We start from the raw sequence: 19,551 nt of genomic DNA, 5'->3' as shown, positions 1-19,551 counted from the left end.
TTCCCCATAAGTTATAAATAATCAGCAGTAATCCACTGCACTAGATTAAGTCCTTCAAAGATGGCTGTGTTACAAGTAGCTTTCCAATGGTGAGGAAAGCTTCAAAGGTGGTGGGTTTTTTTTTTCATTCTGTAGAAAGGGAAACTGGGAAAGGGGGTGGATATGAGAAAAGCTTTTATATCTGCAAATGCTGCTGTGAAGAGAAGCAGAATGAGCAGTTTTCCAAACCCACTTGTGGATGGAAAAAGTCATAATAAGAAGTGAGGAGCTGTGAGGTTGTTAGGTCCATCTAAGAAGAGCAAGGAGATTTTATCACTGGTATCTTTTAATGGGAGTTTAGGAAACATCTGTGAAAATCGGATCAGACAGGGTTAATTCTGCCTTATGCCTAAAAGAACTGAGTACAGAGCACACCAGTGTTGTCAGGGGAAAATCATTTCAGAGAGCATGCCATTGACATTTATGAACATGAATGTGATGAGCCTTTTTCCTAATTGGTGCAGAAATCACTGCTAAACACAAAGGAAACCTTAGTCGTGGCCATATACGACTATGAAGCCCAGAACCCGCAGGAGCTGACATTACGGTACAATGAGGAATATCATGTGATTGACAGCTCTGAGGAACATTGGTGGCTGATTCAAGATAAGAACGGGTAAATCCCTTTTCAACATCAAATTTACAAATCCTTTCTAAGTCCAGTCTGCTCATCCACTAGCATTTATCTGGCCTCTAGTACCACTTTTGCGAAGTATCTTCTGATACATAGAAGAAAGTGAGATGGAAGGATCCTTCCCTTGGAGCTGCTTGTATCTAGGCAGCTGAAGAAAAAGGACCCAAAGTTGATTTTTTAAACAGCAATCCTTAGCTCAGACTGATACTTGCTGTCAAACTTATGGGGGAAAACTTAAGGAAACTAGAATGCACTCCGCGGGGATAACTAACACCAAAAAAAATCAAACTATAGGATCCTCAATATGAACAGTGATGGAGGCTGTGCATTATTTCTCCTCAGTTCTCCTTGTTTATCTGGGCTGGGGAGGATATAGTTGTTTTCAACACCCAGGAACCCTACAAAATACATAAAACCCAGCATTTCTATCATGCAAAGAACAAGGCATCTGGCCAACAAATGTCTCAGGGCTAACTTCCACGGGTGCAGAGAAAATCCTGTCTGTAGCTCACACGTGCTGTGTCACATTTTCACAGGCATGAAGGCTATGTGCCAAGTAGCTACCTGGCGGAAAAATCACCCGATAACCTGCAAATATATGAGTAAGTTGTGCCTGTGTTTTTGTTGTACCTCTAAATGCTGGATTTGATACAGAAGCTGCAAATCTCAAAGGTCCCCACCCCATGCTATGTTGTCGCTTCTATTAGAGACTCTCAGTGCAGAGGCTTTTCAGCAGGAACTTTAACAGCCTAGAAATGCTGACACGCAGTCTTTTGCTGTTTTCAGATGGTACAATAAGAACATCAGCAGAAGCAAAGCAGAAATGCTCCTCAGGGATGAGGTAAGCCGGTGTTTACATTCAGGTCAGATGGGCGATCATAATTAATAAATGAGAACTGAGGAGCAGCCCATGAGTGCTGCTTTGTGCAAGGGCAAACTGAGTGCCAGGTCCCTGCTGTGCTGCTGTGCTGCTGTCCCTGGGCCATGCATGGCACGGGGCTGGTAGGGATCCAGGCACCAGCAGCCCCCGACACCACAGCAGCCAGGGGCAGGCAGTGAGCTGTGCCACCCTCATCCAGGGCAGTGAGATGATGGAAAATGCCTTTTCAGAACAGAGTTGGCTGAAAACTCAGATTGTAGCTCATCATGACTCTGCTGGAGGCCTGCGAATGCCAGTAGTTCTCTGAAAATCGAACTAATCTTGTGCTGTGGTATTTTGGGTGAAAGCCAAAAGTATGGGTTGGTGTTATGCTTAGCTGTGTGTTATGTGCGTGCGTCTCTAATCTTTCAGTAGAGACAGAGTTTTCCAGTGAAGACTGTCATGCGAATAAAAAGAGTACACTTCTTGTTCAAATTTTCCACACAAACACAATGTTAGTTTTTACAGTGTCAGCTCTTACACTAACAGGAGAACCAAATAAAATGCTGAATGACAGTCTTTATGAAAATAGGATCTTATTTTTATGCGGTTTAAAATAATCTCTTATCTCCTATGAACTCCTACTAACCATGCAGGATTGAGTGAACTTATTTTTCCTTCTGGTCCTTCCATCACAGCTTTTCTGTGGCTGCTACCCCTGTTTGGCTGCAGACATTTCTGCTTCAGAATTTTCCATCCCTTACAGCTCCTTCCAAACACGCAGCCAAGCACATGAGTGGTCTCCAGCCAGCCTTGCTCCCATGTGAGAGGGAAGAATGGTTCTGAAAGCAGCTCAGCAGGATGCTTCCCCCCAACTCTCCTCTACCTGTGCCAGCAGGAGGCTGAGACAGGCTGCACTTGGGGCTTAGCCTTACACCACGTGCCGCAGATGGGATTTGTCTGGTAAAGCTGATAAAGCTCCTTCCAGCTTTGTCAGACAAAAGACAGTCACAGGTTGCTGCATGTTTGCTGTCAATATTAGCAGTGTTGAAACGAAGGAAGTCTGTTGTTTTTTTTTTAAATGTAGAAAAGAACAGATCATGGAACAGATCCTCCTGGACAACATGCTCGGTCACATAAAGAATGAGCATGTGATCCGAGACAGCCAGCACGGCTTCACCAAAGGAAGGTCATGCCTAACTAATCTTGTGGCCTTCTATGATGGAGTGACGGCATTGGTGGACGAAGGGAAGGCGACCGATGTCATTTACCTGGACCTGAGCAAGGCCTTTGACATGGTCCCCCACCACATCCTCATCTCCAAATTGGAGGGAAGTGGATTTGATGGGTGGACGACCCGATGGATAAGCAATTGGTTGAAAGGCCGCAGACAGAGGGTGGTGGTCAATGGCTCTATGTCCAGGTGGAGGCCGGTAACAAGTGGTGTCCCCCAAGGGTCTGTCTTGGGACCGGTGCTCTTTAACATCTTTATTAATGACATCGATGAGGGAATTGAGTGCACCCTCAGCAAGTTTGCTGACGACACCAAGCTGAGTGGTGCGGTTGATACGGTGGAAGGAAGGGATGCCATTCAGAGGGACCTCGACAGGCTGGAGGGCTGGGCTCGGGTGAACCTGATGAGGTTCAACATGGCAAAGTGCAAGGTTTTGCATTTGGGCCGGAAGAACCCCAGGCACCTGTACAGGCTGGGAGGAGTGGTCCTTGAGAGCAGCTCGGCAGAGAAGGACCTGGGGGTCCTGATGGACGAGAGACTGAATATGAGCCAGCAGTGCGCTCTGGCAGCTCGAAAGGCAAATGGGATCCTGGGCTCCATCAGGAGAGGGGTGGCCAGCAGGGACAGGGAGGTGATTGTCCCTCTCTACACGGCTCTTGTGAGGCCCCATCTGGAGTATTGTGTCCAGGTGTGGAGCCCTCAGTACAAGAAAGACATAGAGATTTTGGAAAGGGTCCAGAGGAGGGCGACTAAGATGATCAGGGGGCTGGAGCACCTCCCCTATGAGGACAGGCTGAGGGAGTTGGGCTTGTTCAGCCTGGAGAAGAGAAGGCTGCGGGGTGACCTCATTGCAGCCTATCAATACCTGAAGGGAACCTACACCCAGGAGGGGAGTAAACTCTTCAAAAGGGCTGACGACAGCAGGACTAGGGGAAATGGTTTTAAGTTGAAGGAGGGAAGATTTAGGTTAGATGTTAGGGGGAAGTTCTTTACTAGGAGAGTGGTTAGGCCCTAGAACGGGCTGCCCAGGGAGGTTGTGGATGCCCCGTCCTTGGACGTGTTTAAGGCCAGGTTGGACGGGGTCCTGGGCAACCTGATCTGAATGTGTATGTTTGGTGGCCCTGCTAGGCAGGGGGGTTGGAACTACATGATCCTTGGGGTCCCTTCCAACCCGGGTGATTCTGTGATTCTGTGATTCTGTGAAAAGAAGATTGGGCACATATAAGTGGAGGGACTCCATCAGGTAAAGCAAAGCAAAAATAATCAAGCATTTGAAGTGTCAGATATAAAAGTATCTTTATCTTCAAACATAAAAAAATTATGGTTTTTATTATCAATGTAGAGTCAGCACAGCACATTGCATCCAAACTGTTATGTTAAATCTTCTCCCCTGCTATCTGATTCATTAGTGTTTGACCCTGCAGGCCTATGGAACATTTTAGCGTTCAGATGAGTAGAAAACAATTACAGTGAAAAATTAGAAAGGGAAATTGTTCTGTGAATGCCTGAGTGGAGGTAGCCTGCTTTCCTAAGCAATTATATTTAGACATTGGTTGGCTGGTGTACCTGCACAGAGGATCTTGTCCAAGCTTTTTCTATTTCTGGTACATTGGTAAATTATCTCTCATATGCTCTCATAGGGATTCTTTGGTGTTGAATAAGTAGCACCTTCATCCTGTAACTGCTCTCTGTGGAGGGCACTCAGCGGGGTTTGCGTTTCCACTCAGCTGCCCATTTTTGTTGAACTTGTCTGAAATTAAGATCACCAGTGTTCTCTCAGATAAGGTTGAAAGCAATCAAAATTTCTAGAGGAGAAGCTTAGAGGAACAGAGACGTGCATTTATGTGTGCCTACACCCACACATATTCAACATGATTGCATAAGTCCCATTTCCTCAGGAAATCAAGCTAAAAATACATGGCACCCAAGAGAGATCAGCTGGGTGTACCTGCAGTCCCTGGGCATACACCAGGGAAGAGCATGGAGTGGCTGAGAGCTCCATTTTTTCCAATATCTTTAGCAAATCCTCATGAGCAGAAGACGGGGCTGAAATGAGCAGAGCTTTGCCCCTGGCCTGCTTCTTTTTCTGTGATGTCTCTAACCAGTTTTCTCTCCTCTGATCTTGTTACAGGGTAGAGAAGGTGCCTTCATGGTGAGAGATTCGAGGCAGCCTGGCATGTACACAGTCTCTGTTTTCACCAAAGCACTGAGGTACAGCTGAGCTCAGCAGCTTTTCACATCAATTACATCAATGAAATGGCTTCTATGAGAGAGTAATCTCTGTAGTTGTTTTGGCATCATGAAGATAGAGCAGAAGGCTCATTAAAACGATACAGAAAAATGCTTCCAAAAAAGGCAGAAGAGTTAGCTGCCATTCGCAAAGCAAAGCATATTAAAGGCTCCACTTCACCCTGCATCTAAATAAGTGCCTATATATAGTCCCTAAGACATCACCAGGCTTGTAATTTTGTTGAAATTTCCTCCCCAGCTGAAGTGCCCGTAGGATCAACACAGGCTATGTGCTGCACTCATCCAAAGTGGATAACACAGGACCAGTGAAAGGGTTTCTGTCATGGGGCAGAAAGTTTTGTTTCATAAAGAGGCAGAGTAACATAGTACTCAACCTGTTCTTATTGAGAAACCTCAGCCTTTCTAGAGTTGAGACTATCTACCAGTGAGAGGGAAAACATAGAAGTACAGTTTTCACTAGCAATTGCAGCTCGCTCCTCTCTCCTCACCCATTCACTGTAAGGAAGGCTGTCCCATTTCTTTGCTCTCTTCTCTTCCACCTATACCCCAAATTCCTATCTTTTTGCTGTAACCTAGTTTTTCTCAAAGAAAACTTCATCTTTTTCAGTACGGATAACAACCCTGTAATAAAACATTACCACATCAATGAGACAACCGACTTTCCCAAGAGATACTATTTGGCAGAAAAACACATCTTTGACTGCATCCCTGAACTCATCAACTACCACCAGCACAATGCAGGAGGTAAGTGAATGCTGACACCAGCTAGGCAAGTTGCTGTTTCACCATGTAGCCAGGTGAATGTTCTCAAGGAAGGAAGGCTCTCAATCCCTCCATCCTTACACTGAATTGTTACCCTGGCACTAGAATGTCTGTAAAATGACCATCTTGGCTAAGCTTCCAACTTCTTCATTCTGGTGATCCTTCTGAGTATGACTAATGCAGATGTCATACAGACAAACAATAGAGAGCCCTTTCATTCTCAGGAGTCCATGGGAGTGTGTCAGCAACTGCTAGACGAGCTACTTGCTTGACATAAACTGCAGTGCCTTCTTGCCCCGGAGGTGGCATATCCCTGGGCCTTGATTCGACACAAAGTCAGGGGCATGGCCAACATCCACAGCCAAACATGGGAGTCATCAAAGACTACAGCTCAGAGTACCAAGGGAAACCGTGGACTTCAAAAATATAAATGTATAATTTGGAATTTCATCAGTTAATATAGACTCACACTTGCTGACAGAGCAAGAATGAAAAATAAGCTGAAACTGATCAGAATTGGCTTCCTTGGCAGGCAGGAAATCACACTGAATAGAGATTCAGCTGCCCTCAAGTGGAGCTGAGAACTCAGTACAATAAATGCGCTGCACGTATCCTGACTCACTTCTGGGGAGAAGAACAGCCACACTTCCCATAACGGTGACAATAACTGGAACCCATCTTTCCTTCTGTTATTCAGGGCTTGTTACTCGTTTGCGGTACGCAGTGTCTTCTTGGAAGAAAAAGGCCCCAATCACCGCAGGGCTGAGCTATGGTATGGAGTTACTCTCTTCACCATGTGGGAATCACACACCTCCTTGGTTATCTGGGTGAACGTGAATATATCCATGGAGAATGAAGAATTCTCATGTGACCACCAGTATAATAGTTTTCTTCAGATCTTTACATTGCACCATTCCAAACACTGCTGTAATTCTCAGAAGCATCAAGAGAACTGGGAAACATGTTGTGCATAGTAATATGTACATGTGTTAGAGACAATCCTCCCTGAAGAGCTGGATAGACAAAAGAAATAGAGGAAAAAATGGGAATGCTGTTATTCTGGTGCATGAACTGCAGCATGGAGTAGTAAATGAGCCACCAAAAGTCACACAGATGATTTAAGTCAGAGTCAGAAACTCTTACTTAGTGTCCTGTCTTAATATTTAACCCACAAAAGCTTTTTCTTTGACGTTTTTCTGATAGATTTTTACTCTTTCTCCTACAATCAACAGGAAAATTGGTCATTAATCCCTCTGAGCTCACCCATGTGCAGGAAATAGGCAGTGGTCAGTTTGGGGTGGTTTACCTTGGCTACTGGCTGGAGAAGACAAAAGTTGCCATAAAGACCATTCGTGAAGGAGCGATGTCTGAAGAGGATTTCATCGAGGAGGCTAAGGTCTTGATGTAAGCAGTAGATTCACACAAAAATCAGACCCTGTACTCAGTAGACAAAGTGTTGTGATAATGTTCAGGAATATGAATTTTGCATTATTTGCTATCCAGCTGAACAGTATAGAGAGACCTGTGAGCTCTGGGGGTTACAAGGGAACACAGTTCAAAGTGTAGGTGAATTCCTATAGTTGTAAGTCTGTCAATATCCAGAACTGTTTTCTAGATTTCTTCTTCTCTAGAAGGCAGGGTTCATTCCTAGAGCATTTTGGAGAGACAAGTGTCAGAAATAATTAGATTAAGACATCTCAAAATTTGAGGCACATTTTATTTTAAAAGCTTGCCTGCTTTTTTGTTTTTATTTGCACAGCTGACAATACTTGTATCTGATATCATTGCCTTTGTTTGCATTTTTTTACATCTCTCTCTCTTCAAAGTAGGAAGAAACATTTTTTTTGTTGTTTGATTGGATGATTTGGAATGCAGGAATGTCTTTTGATTACCATTGAAATGAGATATACTCAATGCTAAGCACCTTGAAGTTAGGCCTCATCTGCATATTTTCTCTTTTCTGTGTTCATAGTTGGTCTTTGCAGAGAGAAGAATGCAACAGGTGAAACAGGGTGAAAAAACTGGTCATTTTCTGTAAGCATAATTTCTGTAAGGGCAGAAAGGACTGAGCAGACTTCAACCTCTTTCTCCACCTCCTCTTCTTGTCCCACAGGAAGCTGTCTCACCCCAAACTAGTTCAGCTTTATGGAGTGTGCTTTGAGAACACTCCCATATGCCTGGTGTTCGAGTTCATGGAGCATGGCTGCTTGTCTGACTACCTCAGGAGCCAGCGGGGCAGTTTTTCAAAGGAAACCCTCCTGGGAATGTGCCTAGACGTGTGCGAAGGAATGGCTTATCTGGAACAAAATTCTGTCATCCACAGAGACCTGGTACGTTGCCTCCATACAGATTTCCCCACTCCAACTGGACTTTCTACATTAATTTCAGCTTTCACACTCCTCCTGCCTACCCACTGGCAGAGGAACAATATCTCCTCTTTTTGCAGAAGCAGCACTAAAGCTTTAGAAAGAAAAAGCATCCTCCGGAACACTGATAAATCCGTTTCCCTTTGTTGTGTTTGGGAGAGAAGAAGCAAGAACATAAATTTCATCTCTTTGTCTCAGTGGACTATTTTACTTCCCACAGCTCACAGAATCTCACCACTTTTCATGTCCAAAACAGCAAAGACACCAAAAAGACCTGTTCTTACATAGGCATAAACAACATGCATTGCTGATAAAATGGTTTTAATTGCAAGTAAGCTGCCTTGTGCACTGCTGCCATATTACTACAGGACTGTAGGCAGCTGTGGATATTTCAGTCTTTCTCTGCTCTTTCTGGGCAGCAAAGGCTTGCATCAGACTGATGGCTGAAGGCTTTGCTGGTAAGAGAAGCACACTGGCTGTAAAATGCACAGAAAACACTAGGACTGAACGTTCTTGCTTTCTTTGTACAGTAGGATATCACTCTGATTCTCCTATTTTGAAGCACTGTGTAAAACAGGATAAAAGCAATAAAGTGGCAGTTACAGTCTTTCAGGACTGACCTTCTACCTTTTCTGTTTTTGTAGGCTGCTAGGAACTGCCTGGTGGGGGAATCTCATGTGGTCAAAGTGTCTGACTTTGGGATGTCAAGGTAATGCCATAGGGGATGCAGACATGAGGCTGTGGTGAGGTACTGGGGTTGCTCAGAATGCTCCCTTCTTTTCCTTTTCCAGGATTGTTCTTGATGATCAGTATACCAGCTCCACGGGGACCAAGTTTCCGGTTAAATGGTCTGCCCCAGAGGTTTTCTCCTACAGTAACTACAGCACCAAATCAGATGTTTGGTCATTTGGTAAGAAACCTTCATCAGAATGAAACAAAAAAATAATAATAATAATAAGAGAAGAAATACCAGCTCAGAAAGACCTAGGGACTCAGTGCTAAAGTAAAATATTCTAAACACTACATCTTCAGGGTTCCAATGGTGTGTTGCCTGAATAGCAGCTTGGAAAATCAAGCCGAAATAGTCTAGGTGAAGGGAAGAAAGGAACAGTAAACTACCTACACACTCTGAAGCCCTCCAGATACTGCCAATATAATGTATTGTACCTGTACAGTGTGATACAGTACCAAGGAACAATCTCTATCTTATGATGCAACTGAATGAGTAACCAAGAAAATGTAGAAAAGTCAGAAGGTTTCTAAGAAAAAGGAAATACAGACATTTAGGCATTTCATCTCTCTGATCACCAGTCCAAAGCACTGAAGCTTCATTCTAAACCTCTGCCTCTCAGAGTTTGTTTTTGCTGACTCTGTTTGCTTTTTGTTGATTTGAAAATATTATTTCAGTGCTGACCTTTTCTCATCTAATTTCCCACTCCCCAATGCATTGTTTTATGATTTGCATCTGTTCTTCAATCTCCTTTCTGGATCCTCATAGATAAGAAAGCTGCTGTATGTTTTTTTCCCCATAGCCACTGGCACTGCAGATAACAAAGGCTATTCCCTGGCCTGTTGATCTGGCCAACTGATGTGCCTGGCCCACCTCCAGCTAACACAAATAGTGGCAGTCCAGAATGAATCGGTACAGTGTGCGGAGCACAGCACACAGTCAATGGGGTGCCACTCAGCTCTGTGCCTCTCAGTAAATAATGTAGGATTACACCCTTGGCTAGTCTGTACTTGTGAGCTCTGTGCTCCCCTCTGCCCTTCCTAGAAGCTGTGTGGTTGATGCTGGGTGAAGTGATGCATCCCTGGGGTGGGTTATGAGCAGCGTGATGGGAGCTCCTTTGAGAACCCAACCCAGAGATGCCTCCAAAGCACTATCCCTCTTCTGTGTCCTCTTCATGTCCCCGGCACATGGAGGGGGCTGTCAGCACTTCCCTCATAACAACAAGGGGTAACACTGCCAGCACATCCAGCTCTGACACCTCGCAGCAAAGTGGCAGTGACATGGGATGAGATGATACCTTGCTAAGAATGCTCATCTGCTTCACAAATCAGGAACTGCCTGAGTGGCATTTCACATTTAGGGCCCCTGTAAGAGCTAAATGCCTCCAAAAGTATACTCCGTTTTATAGCCCAGCCAAGCTGAGTGGAGTTGGCTCATACCAGCGTCAGGGCTGAGTGAAATAGCTGTGAGCTGTGTGTGCATCAGTCAGCCCTCCATGAAATCTGCAGGCACCAATGCAGTACATCTGTCAGACTCATTATCTGCCCCTCCAGTGGGGTTTGCATAAGAGGATTCCTCTGTCGTGTCATGGTCTCATGACTGTGAGAAGCATTCTGCTCCGCTTTCTGCCATGCATTCATCCCTTCTGCCAGGCCTGAAGTCCTGCTGTACCCAAGAGAACAAAATGGGTGGAAGAAATTCCTAGTGCTGGGAATCTGCACACTGGGGCAGTACAACTGCTTGGTGTTCATCAGAGCCAATATCAATGGCAAGGGACTGCAATCTCACTGCACCTCCCTCTTTGAAGAATTAGAAGGCAGAAAGCAAGAATTCTTTAGCAAAGCTGACTGCAGTGTTATGCAACTCCATGTCAGATCAGTCTGTCTCTCCTTTCTCTACATTGTGAACACAGTTTAACACCGGAGGACCAAAGAAAGCAAACCTAGTAATAAAACCAGAACTTGTATTCACTTTATCTGCAGACCTTTTCTGATATGATGGCCAACTCTGGCCAGTGTCCACAGTGGTTTTGTCTTTGCATATCATCTACTGCACTGGATAAGCATAAGTTTCTGCACTGCTCTGAACAGTAATCATAGGAAGTTATATGAGTGTTTAGGAAAAGAGAAAATATGTGCTGCAGTCCTTTGAATTCCACCATGATTGCACTGTACAGCTGTGTTAGGCCCTGATTTTTTTGAGGTATGCTTCAAATCTAAGCAAAAATGTTTTTTCAAGTAACAGACACCAACACTGAGCTGCGCAGATGAGCGGGTGGAAGGGGGGTGTGGACCTGCTGAGAATGTTATTTGTGTTTTTGTAATTGTTCCCATTTGTTTGCTTTAGGAGTGCTGATGTGGGAGGTCTTCAGCGAAGGCAAAATGCCCTATGAGAATCGCACCAATGGAGAAGTGGTGGAAGAAATCAATGCAGGGTTTCGGCTCTACAAGCCCAAGTTGGCCTCCAAGTCTATTTATGAGGTGATGAGCCACTGCTGGAGCATGGTTAGTATTTGACTGGGAAAGCACTGCTTCCCAAAAAGAGCTCTCTCTTCTTTGGTGTTTAGGAGAGAGTTTACACCTCGCATGCTAATACAAGATACAGTGCTGGAGATGAGGCACTTTGTAGCTATTATCTGTGTTAGCAAGATGAATTAAACCTTATGGTCTTTGCCTTTTATTTAAGCTGCTGTTTCTACAGAATGCATTGACATCACTGAACAGTCTATGCAGTGTACCTAATTCAAGTTAATTCAGCATTTTGCTTCCTAAGAAAGCTACAAATCAGTGGTGCTCAGCTTTAACGTGGATGGTAAAAATGACAGCCTGCCCATTACAAAGTACTTAGCGTCCTCTGGGGAAAATTCCCTGTTAGTAGAGAAGAATCACAGTGCAGAAGGAGCATCATTCTTCTGTTGGCATTTTCTCTATAAGAACGGATTTTGTTTTTGTTAAAACTCGCTTTTTTCACAAGGTTCTCCTTACTAAACTCACCATACCTCCCACACTGACGTTAATATTCTCTCTCTCTCCATTTCACTCAGAGGAAAGAAGACCGCCCGTCCTTTTCTCTTCTGCTTTATCAGCTGAGTGAAATCTCTGAGTTTGATCTGTAATCATGGCACTGGATGCTACATGAAGCTAAGAAAGTCCTGATAGGGCAGACGGCTGGATTCTCCCCACACAAAGCATTAATGTGAATCCTTCCACCACAGAAACTTACTGTATGCCTGAGGAGAAGCAGAGGGCAGAGGCCCGTACTTCCAGACAGACGAGATATTCCCAGGTCTTCCAGAGCACAGGCAGACATGAGGTTTGGCTTGGCCAAGAATGTTGTTTGCATCTTACAAGCAGAACCAGCAAATAAGCAGAAATTCCTGCAACATGTAACACAGCAAGTGTAATTCTCATGAAGATGCAGCCTCAAAACGAGGAGATCTGGCATTGATGTTCCAGTTCTGCAAATTCCCAAATGAATGTCTTCCCTGGGAAAAAAAACTATCTTTGACTAAGGAGGAACACTTAGACTTCCATGGCTCTCTAATTCAGAGTGGGCTGGACCTGAAAGCTCTGAACAGGAATAAGCCTGGGGTACAAAGGAACAGCCTGGATTTAGTGACTGCATTTCTGATGCTGACATTTTCAGGTGGTTTTGTTCTCCCTTTATATGACTTCCTCTGAAACTGGCTTAACGGAAACAGGATTCTGATACCCTAAAAGATGAACAGGTATCTGCAGTTTGTAAGTGCAGAAGAGGAAAGCAATGTGTTATAAAGAGTCTTGATATTCTCTCAAATTTCTACAGTGAGTGGGAAAATGGGACTCTGATGCACATCTAGATGTTCTGGGGGGGGAAAACTCAAATCTGAAAGTTTCTGTTGATTTTTTTCCTCAATCTTTCTAAATCAGAAGACAAATAAATAACCTCCACCAACTTTCTCTATCTGAGCATGGAGGACATGGCAGGGCAAAGCGTTGTGTGCCTCCAGTCCAGGAGCAGAGAGGATCCCGTGTGTCAGGGAGAGGCAGAGACACCTATTCCCAAAAGAGTGTGCCATGAGGAGGAAACATGCAGAGTGTGTGATCAGTGCACTAGTGCTAATGAGAAGTTTTACTTCAAAGAGTAACTGAATCATCACAAGAAAAGACTCTTCCATCTCTTCTGCAAACAAACTGGTGAATCTTCTAGGGAGTGATCAAAGAAAGAAAGTCTTATGCAAACAGACTGCCTTGATGCTCCAGGAGATCCATGTGGTGGGAGCAGAAGAAGGTATGAGCAATATCCATCTGTTGGTACTTCAGTTAACATCCACATCTCCACTGCAGGACAGACACTAATTTGACATAACTGACCTCCGAACCAGAAATGTGGGTGTTAGTGTCCTGCAGCATTTGTACATGGGATCAGGACTTTCTGCTAAGCATTAACAAGAACTAGCGAAGCAAAAGGGACTCACAGATGATATGTGCATGTATGTGAGATGTGTTTTTGATGTTTCTGTGTTTGGGCAAGTTGGACATGGGTAAACGTTATGTGACAGCAGTTTACAGAAACTTTGAGGTTGAAACTTCTAGCAGCAATTCCTTCTGTTGTTACAGAAGTCAAGTTCAAAGATGTTTGCCAACAAAAATGGAACAAGGAAATACTGTAATCCCATGATCTCACATATCCTGTGTCAAACTACTTCTTCATAGAAGGAGGTTGAATTTGTGGTGTTTTTCAGATCCATGGTTCTAGAGTCACTTTAGGAGCCAGAATCCTTTCAGGCTTATAGATCCAGGCAAGACATAGTTCCTGCCATATAGATCTTCCAACTTTGCTTTATTTCCACATTATTTACTGTGTTTTGCTCCTACTAATACCATCCAGAGTGACTCTCCCAAGCAAGGTGAATCCTAACATACAGACCAGAAGATGTCAATCCAAAGCATGAGGTCAGAGTGCCACCTTCAAGCCAGGACTTCCACAGAAATCTCTTAGCAGTCTGAACCAATATGTGGAAAATGAGCATCTATAAAACATCTTTGAATTTTTGCCTATGGTGAAGTTAAGCTAAGTTTCTCGCTCTCATCCTTTCAGTCCAAGTTAGCCTGTTGTCACGTCCCCGCGGTGCTAAATTTGGCATTTGGGCAGTGAAGTTTCCAGCAGCCCGACACGTGTTGAACAGCACGCTTACAGCTAAGTGCGAGGCCAGCTGGCTGTAACCCCATTTCTCCCCTGCTCCACTCACACAATCCGAACCACTGCAGGGCACCCTGGAATGGCTTTTCCCTGAGCAGAGGCACTCAGCCTGGGGCAGGGCTATCTGCGTGCTCACAAAGCCAAGCTTCTGGCTCTTTGGGAGCAACCAGGGATCTGATGAGACTGAAGAAGCTGCTATTGGGTAGCAGCACTATTGCTCTTTTAGGAAATATTTCTGAGATTATATTTATGTTTGATGAGATACGTGTAATATTTATTAGCTCGGGTGCACTGCACAAAATATCATTGTCATATGTTTGGTCTTCATTAGCTGTATTTCTATGTACACAATATGTATTTTTACAGACAATAGAATTACTTTGTCCCATCTGTGGTTTTCACTGTACATTAGCATCAATGCAAAAACCACTCGTGTGCTTTTATAATTGAACAGCCTGCCCTTTTTCATCCTTCCCACCAAGAAGCAAGCTGGCTTTCTGAAATATCTCCATTCCCCAGAGCTCTGGCTGTGTTCTGGGGTTACTTGACATGCTGGGTTCATAGGGTTAGGAAGTATCCATAATCTCAGCAAATTGGGTAGTTTACCATATGGACACACAGATTTCCAAGTCTAAATGTCAGGTGTTATGGCTTTAACTTCTTCGGGTCCTTCTAAAACAGGGTTAATAATATCCAAGTTCTCCCAAGGGTATTTCCCCACTAGTATTTATGAGAGACTTCAAGAATCTGAAAAGGACAGTGCCATAATGTGACAAATGCACAGTGGTAAATCTATACACCATGTAGATACCTGCAGTGCTGTGGGGCCTGCCCCTCACTGCCAGTGCATCCATCCAGCAGTGACCTACAAGATGAATGCAAGGAAGCTCATTCATTATTCAATGATCTAAGAAAGCACGGAGTAGAAAATTAATATAGTATCACAACACTCGTGGAATTCCCATCACCCTGAACCTGGCTGATAATGGAAGCAAGGTTAAACAATATTTAAAAAAGAAACAACAACAATTTTTACTGCCATGGTTTTGTTGGACTGACTTTGTTTCTCCCACAGTCTCGGAGCAACGTTAGATGTTAGATCTCTTGGACCTGCAACAATAATGCTCACTTACTGAATTTTTCTGACAACAATAAATAGTAGAAAGGGGAATGATGGCTAAGAAATATTTGAGTTACAAGTGAGAGAGAAGTGCAACACAGGGGAAGGAGAAGGGTTTGCTCCCAGAGATGCTATTAACAGAATTTTCTAGGTGTGGGTCTGTCTATTAACACAAAGACTGTTCCTCAGACTGTCTTTCTCCTTCTGCAGCTTGTGGACCCCAGTACCTTCAGCCCACTGCATCCATTCAGCTGACAGCAGCAGAGCTATAGGGTAGACCTGGTGTCCAAACTCCCCTGCAGAGTCAGCCAAGATGGAGAGCCTGAGTCCAGAGCAAACTCAGCCCCAGGAGGGCTGTGATCCAAGGGGCAAGTGGCAGCCCACTGTGAGCAGAGAATGGTGCTCAGGAAAGGCACACTGCCAAGGGAGCTAAGGAAATTTATCTAGACATTATATATTTATATTTTAAGACCGTCAGTGGTCCTTGGGTACCCATCAGTGTCTTTCTAGAGGCAGCAGCAAGAGCTGGGAGCACTGCCTGAAATGACCAAAGCTGGATCCGAAGAGCTTTAGAAAGCAGCATGAGCAGAAGGACAGGAAACTTGTCAGTGAAGAAATGCCATATGCCCAAAACGCCGAAAGGAAGATCTTTCGGATGCAGAGCTGACTCAGACAAGGCTCGGAGCTGCAAGCCAAGGCACTGATTGCCTCCTGCTTTAGGTCCCTTTCAGCTCAGGTTTCACAAGCACGCTACACAGCAGGCTGTCAAGAACACGGTAGGTAAAACGTAACGGCGGTACAGCTCCAGGAGGAGCGGAGAGGCTGCAACCCGAAGCCCCGCAGAAGCGCTAACGACGAATCCCGGCCGGGCTCTGCCCGTCTGGGGCCCCCACCGCACTCCCCCAGCGCCGGGGCTCCCGGGGGGGATGCGGTAGCCTTCCTGCGCCCCGCTCTGGGCCATCCCCGGCGGAGGGGCGGGGATGCGGCCCCACGCATCCCCCGGAGGAGGAGCGCACGGCTCCAGCCCTTCCCGCGGCGGGGGCCGGGGCTCTCCCCCCGCCGCCACCACCACCAGCACCGCCGCCGCCGCGCGGAGAGGCCGGCGGAGAGCCGCGGAAGTGCACTTGCTGCAGCCATTTCCTGCTCTTTGTGCGGGCGGCGCGGAGCATCCGAGCATCGCCGCCCCGAGCCCCGAACCCAGCGCCAGGTGAGCGGCGCGGGGCTGGGCGCTGCTGCGCGGGGGCTGCGCGGCCTCAGCCCTTCGCGGCCTGGGGCTGCGCTCCCCGGTAATCCTCCGGGGGGAACAGCGGGGTAGGGGTGCCCCCGCCGGGCAGGTGCTGCCTCTCCGGGTAGGGGCAGGGCGGGCGGCCCGGTGGGGCCGGGATGTGCAGAATGTATCCCATAATGCTCAGGGCTACCTGCAGCGTTTATTGCGAGGAGCTGGAAGAGGAGGAGGGGATGGGAGGGAGGGGAGAATCGCAAAATAGCAAAAAATAGGAAAATAGCAAAAAATAGGAAAATAGCACAGATCTCCTTCTATCCCCATCCTCGCACCGAGGGAGGGGCATAAAGCCGAGCCCCGGGCCCGGCGGGCGCTGCAGGCCCCGCTGCGAGCGGCAATGGCAGCCGGGGGGCGGCGATGCTCCGCGGGAGCAATGGGGCCGGAGGGATGGTGGTTGGGGGGGTGGGCAGGCGGCCGCGGGGTGCGGGCTGAGGGTCAGCGCCGGGTGGGGGGTGATGGCAAAATGATGAGCAAAGCGGCCCTTCCCGTGCGCGGGGCCGCCTGCGAGCGAGATGCATCTCTTTCTATTGAACTTCGCGGCGGAGGATGCTGTTGGAAACACAGTGCCAGTGCCACCCGCATCCTAGTTGAGCAGGGAACGCGGCAGGAAATCTCCGTGGGTTGCAGAGCTTGGGGGCGGACTGGGGTGGAAAAGGGACACGTGCTGGAACCCTGCCGATGTCTGATTTGGGGAAGGGGCCGGTTTGTGTGCCGTTAGGGACGCTGCCAGCAGCAGAGCTTGGCCTCTTTGCCATCTGCCGCTTTCCGCGGGGGTTCTGGCCTTGGCCTCAGATCACAGCCATTTCCTGCAATTAAGATGGGCTGCACCCCAGCAACCCTCCTGCCCTGCACCTCTCCTGCCCCACAGCCTTGCTTTGCACGGTGGCAGTTGTTGCCAGGGGTTGGTCACTGCCAGCAGAGACTGCCTGCTGCGTTGGTGTCTGTCACTGCGTGTTATTCTAGGGCAGTTCCCTACAAAGGATAATTCCTTTCTCCTTTTCTCTGTACAGCTAATTGCTATTAGTGAAGCCTGAGGAATATGGAAAAGCCTTCCATTTTCTTACTCGGGTCTCGAGCAAAGCTCAATATCGTGATATCACAATAATTTTATTAACAAACAATTACTGTCTTTGCAAGTAAAGAGGAAGATCACTTTTGGAACATTTCTAATTATTCAACTACTAACAACACTGTTCTGTATAATATTATCTCCCAATAAGTGCTTTGACTGTCAGCAAAGGATCTTGCTCACAAACTTGCTTTACATTTCTCTGCTATATTGGAAATGCAGCTTCCTATAGCAGCCTTTTTCCTTGGCCAGAGATAAATGAAGTTATTCTATACGAAATAAATTCCAAAATAACGATGTTGCTCAGACAGAGATGCTCAGATATCTGGAGCTCAGCCTTAGTGGGATGGCAGCAAATTTAGAATGCAAATGCAGACAGCTTCAGGAGTGGGTGCAGTTTGGCTTCCTTTTTTTGTCAGGATGGGTAATTTCAGGGTTATTAATGGCTGTGGCTGTGGAGGGCAGCAGCCCAGCTCTGCTCATCCTGGCTGGGTTGATTTGCTCGTGCAAAGAACCTCCTGACTGTGGTGGTTGCAATTCCAAGTAAATCTTACAGTATGTGAGGAGACTGCTGATGATATGCATCCTACAACATAGGGGATGTTAATCCTGTTCTTCTGGGGCAACAGTATAACAATCCTTTTGCACCGTGGAATCACTCTGCTTTACCAAAATCCATTGCTGTCCAGCAGCATGTATACACCCTTCTCTTGCAATGAAGCCATGGGCACCAGAAATGTGGTGCTATGTATCCAGGATGTTTGCCTGCTGGGGTGTTTGCTGGGCCAGGGTGGTTTCTGACCACGAGTTAAATGATTTTTTTGAGTAAAAGGTGAAACTTTTATCACAAGGCACAGTAAATTAATGTGGCTTTCCCAGGTTACACAGCAGAAGCAGAGCACCAGATCCTCTGGGAGGTGTTTTCCTCCTTTTCCTCCATGTCACCACCTCTCCAGTAAAAGTCATTTTGCAGCAACTCACCCCAGGCTTGCAGGGCTTGGATCTCAAATGACTGGCAGTCTACAGAGCAATTGTTGCTGCCTCTCCTGTGCTTGGCAGCTCCTGCAGCTCCAGTGTGAATGTCTGCTGTGGGAGCAGGAGTGCTGAGCACCTGAAGCAGCCCTTCCACTTCCCCACAGCTCTCAGCTGTGCAGCTGTGAAGCCAAGCGCACATGAATGCAACATACTCATTATGGCCCCACTTTCAAAAGTCTTCCTTTGTTCCCCCGAGCTGCCTTGATAGTGAAGTCTCCTTTGTTCCTCTTGCTGTGAAGATGATGATATTGCACAGATAGGAAAGGTAGGACTGGGCTGCAATGACAAACTCAGCCATCTGGGATGTCCATGGTCGCTCCTTCCCAAAGCCTTCCTCCAGACTGTTAAATCCAGCCCTCTGTTCTCCTAACAGATTTACCTTCATTTCAGCTTTGGGGTGGGGGACCTGGGGCTGCAGTCCTTTGGCACATGGGCTGGGGAGCACTGAACATCACCGTGGCAATAGGAAGTTTCTGCAGAGGACAGGCAGAGTGTGGGCAGCGGAGTGCTCATTAGCATTAGTAGTATCAGCCTCATGGCCCCAGGGTTTCCCTAGGATGGGGCTGGCTCCTGCAGGGCGCAGTTCCACCAAAAATGCATGGGCTGGCGGAGCTCCAGTGGCTGGATATACAGAACAAAATACTTTAGAGAGGCAGCTTCTAGCAGCCTGGGTGGCGGTGCTTTGCTTCACGCAGGCAGGATATGTTTCCTGTGCGAGGAGGAAAGCCTCACCCCTCTGCACACGTGCATGGGGCAGCAAAAAAGCCCTGTGTGGGGCACGCTGTGCTCCACCCCGAGCAGCGATGTGTGCTGGCACAGGAAGCGCTGCCGATACACCGCAGGCACCGCTCACAACCCACACCGTGCCCCTTCATCTGCTTTGGCTCTGCCGTTCTGCTGAAGAAAGCATACAATTGAAATTGGGTTCCCGGGGATGTTACAGTGAAGATTCATCTGTTAGAACATTTGTGCAGTTTTGTCACCTGGATC

General features: G+C 46.6%; 2 protein-coding genes across 6 annotated transcripts in view; both read left to right on the top strand.

Annotated features, from left to right (window-relative positions):
* The window catches only part of ITK (IL2 inducible T cell kinase), a 31,866-nt gene extending 16,704 nt beyond the window's left edge, over positions 1-15,162 (top strand). The window contains exons 6-17 of the mRNA XM_048960880.1: positions 504-655; positions 1,210-1,275; positions 1,460-1,514; positions 4,898-4,977; positions 5,624-5,760; positions 6,476-6,550; positions 7,011-7,182; positions 7,892-8,108; positions 8,789-8,853; positions 8,936-9,054; positions 11,221-11,378; positions 11,918-15,162. Of these exons, the coding sequence (XP_048816837.1) occupies positions 504-655; positions 1,210-1,275; positions 1,460-1,514; positions 4,898-4,977; positions 5,624-5,760; positions 6,476-6,550; positions 7,011-7,182; positions 7,892-8,108; positions 8,789-8,853; positions 8,936-9,054; positions 11,221-11,378; positions 11,918-11,989 (1,368 nt within the window). The 3' untranslated portion in view covers positions 11,990-15,162. The remainder of the gene's footprint in view (positions 1-503; positions 656-1,209; positions 1,276-1,459; positions 1,515-4,897; positions 4,978-5,623; positions 5,761-6,475; positions 6,551-7,010; positions 7,183-7,891; positions 8,109-8,788; positions 8,854-8,935; positions 9,055-11,220; positions 11,379-11,917) is intronic.
* A 683-nt stretch (positions 15,163-15,845) lies between these two features.
* CYFIP2 (cytoplasmic FMR1 interacting protein 2) overlaps positions 15,846-19,551 on the top strand; it is a 49,452-nt gene continuing 45,746 nt past the window's right edge. For 2 of the 5 annotated variants that reach the window (XM_048960330.1, XM_048960331.1), the window contains exon 1: positions 16,056-16,382. The gene's annotated coding sequence lies outside the window, so the exon portion shown is untranslated. Of the gene's footprint in view, positions 15,952-16,055; positions 16,383-18,739; positions 18,827-19,551 lie in introns of those variants that run through there. The other 3 variants (XM_048960326.1, XM_048960324.1, XM_048960329.1) reach the window with 3 other exon arrangements.

The sequence above is a fragment of the Lagopus muta genome, chromosome 14 (assembly GCF_023343835.1).
Source record: "Lagopus muta isolate bLagMut1 chromosome 14, bLagMut1 primary, whole genome shotgun sequence".
Classification (NCBI taxonomy): Eukaryota; Metazoa; Chordata; class Aves; order Galliformes; family Phasianidae; genus Lagopus; species Lagopus muta.
The sequence above is the reverse complement of the archived record's forward strand: the minus strand, read 5'-3'. Positions and strand labels throughout refer to the sequence as shown.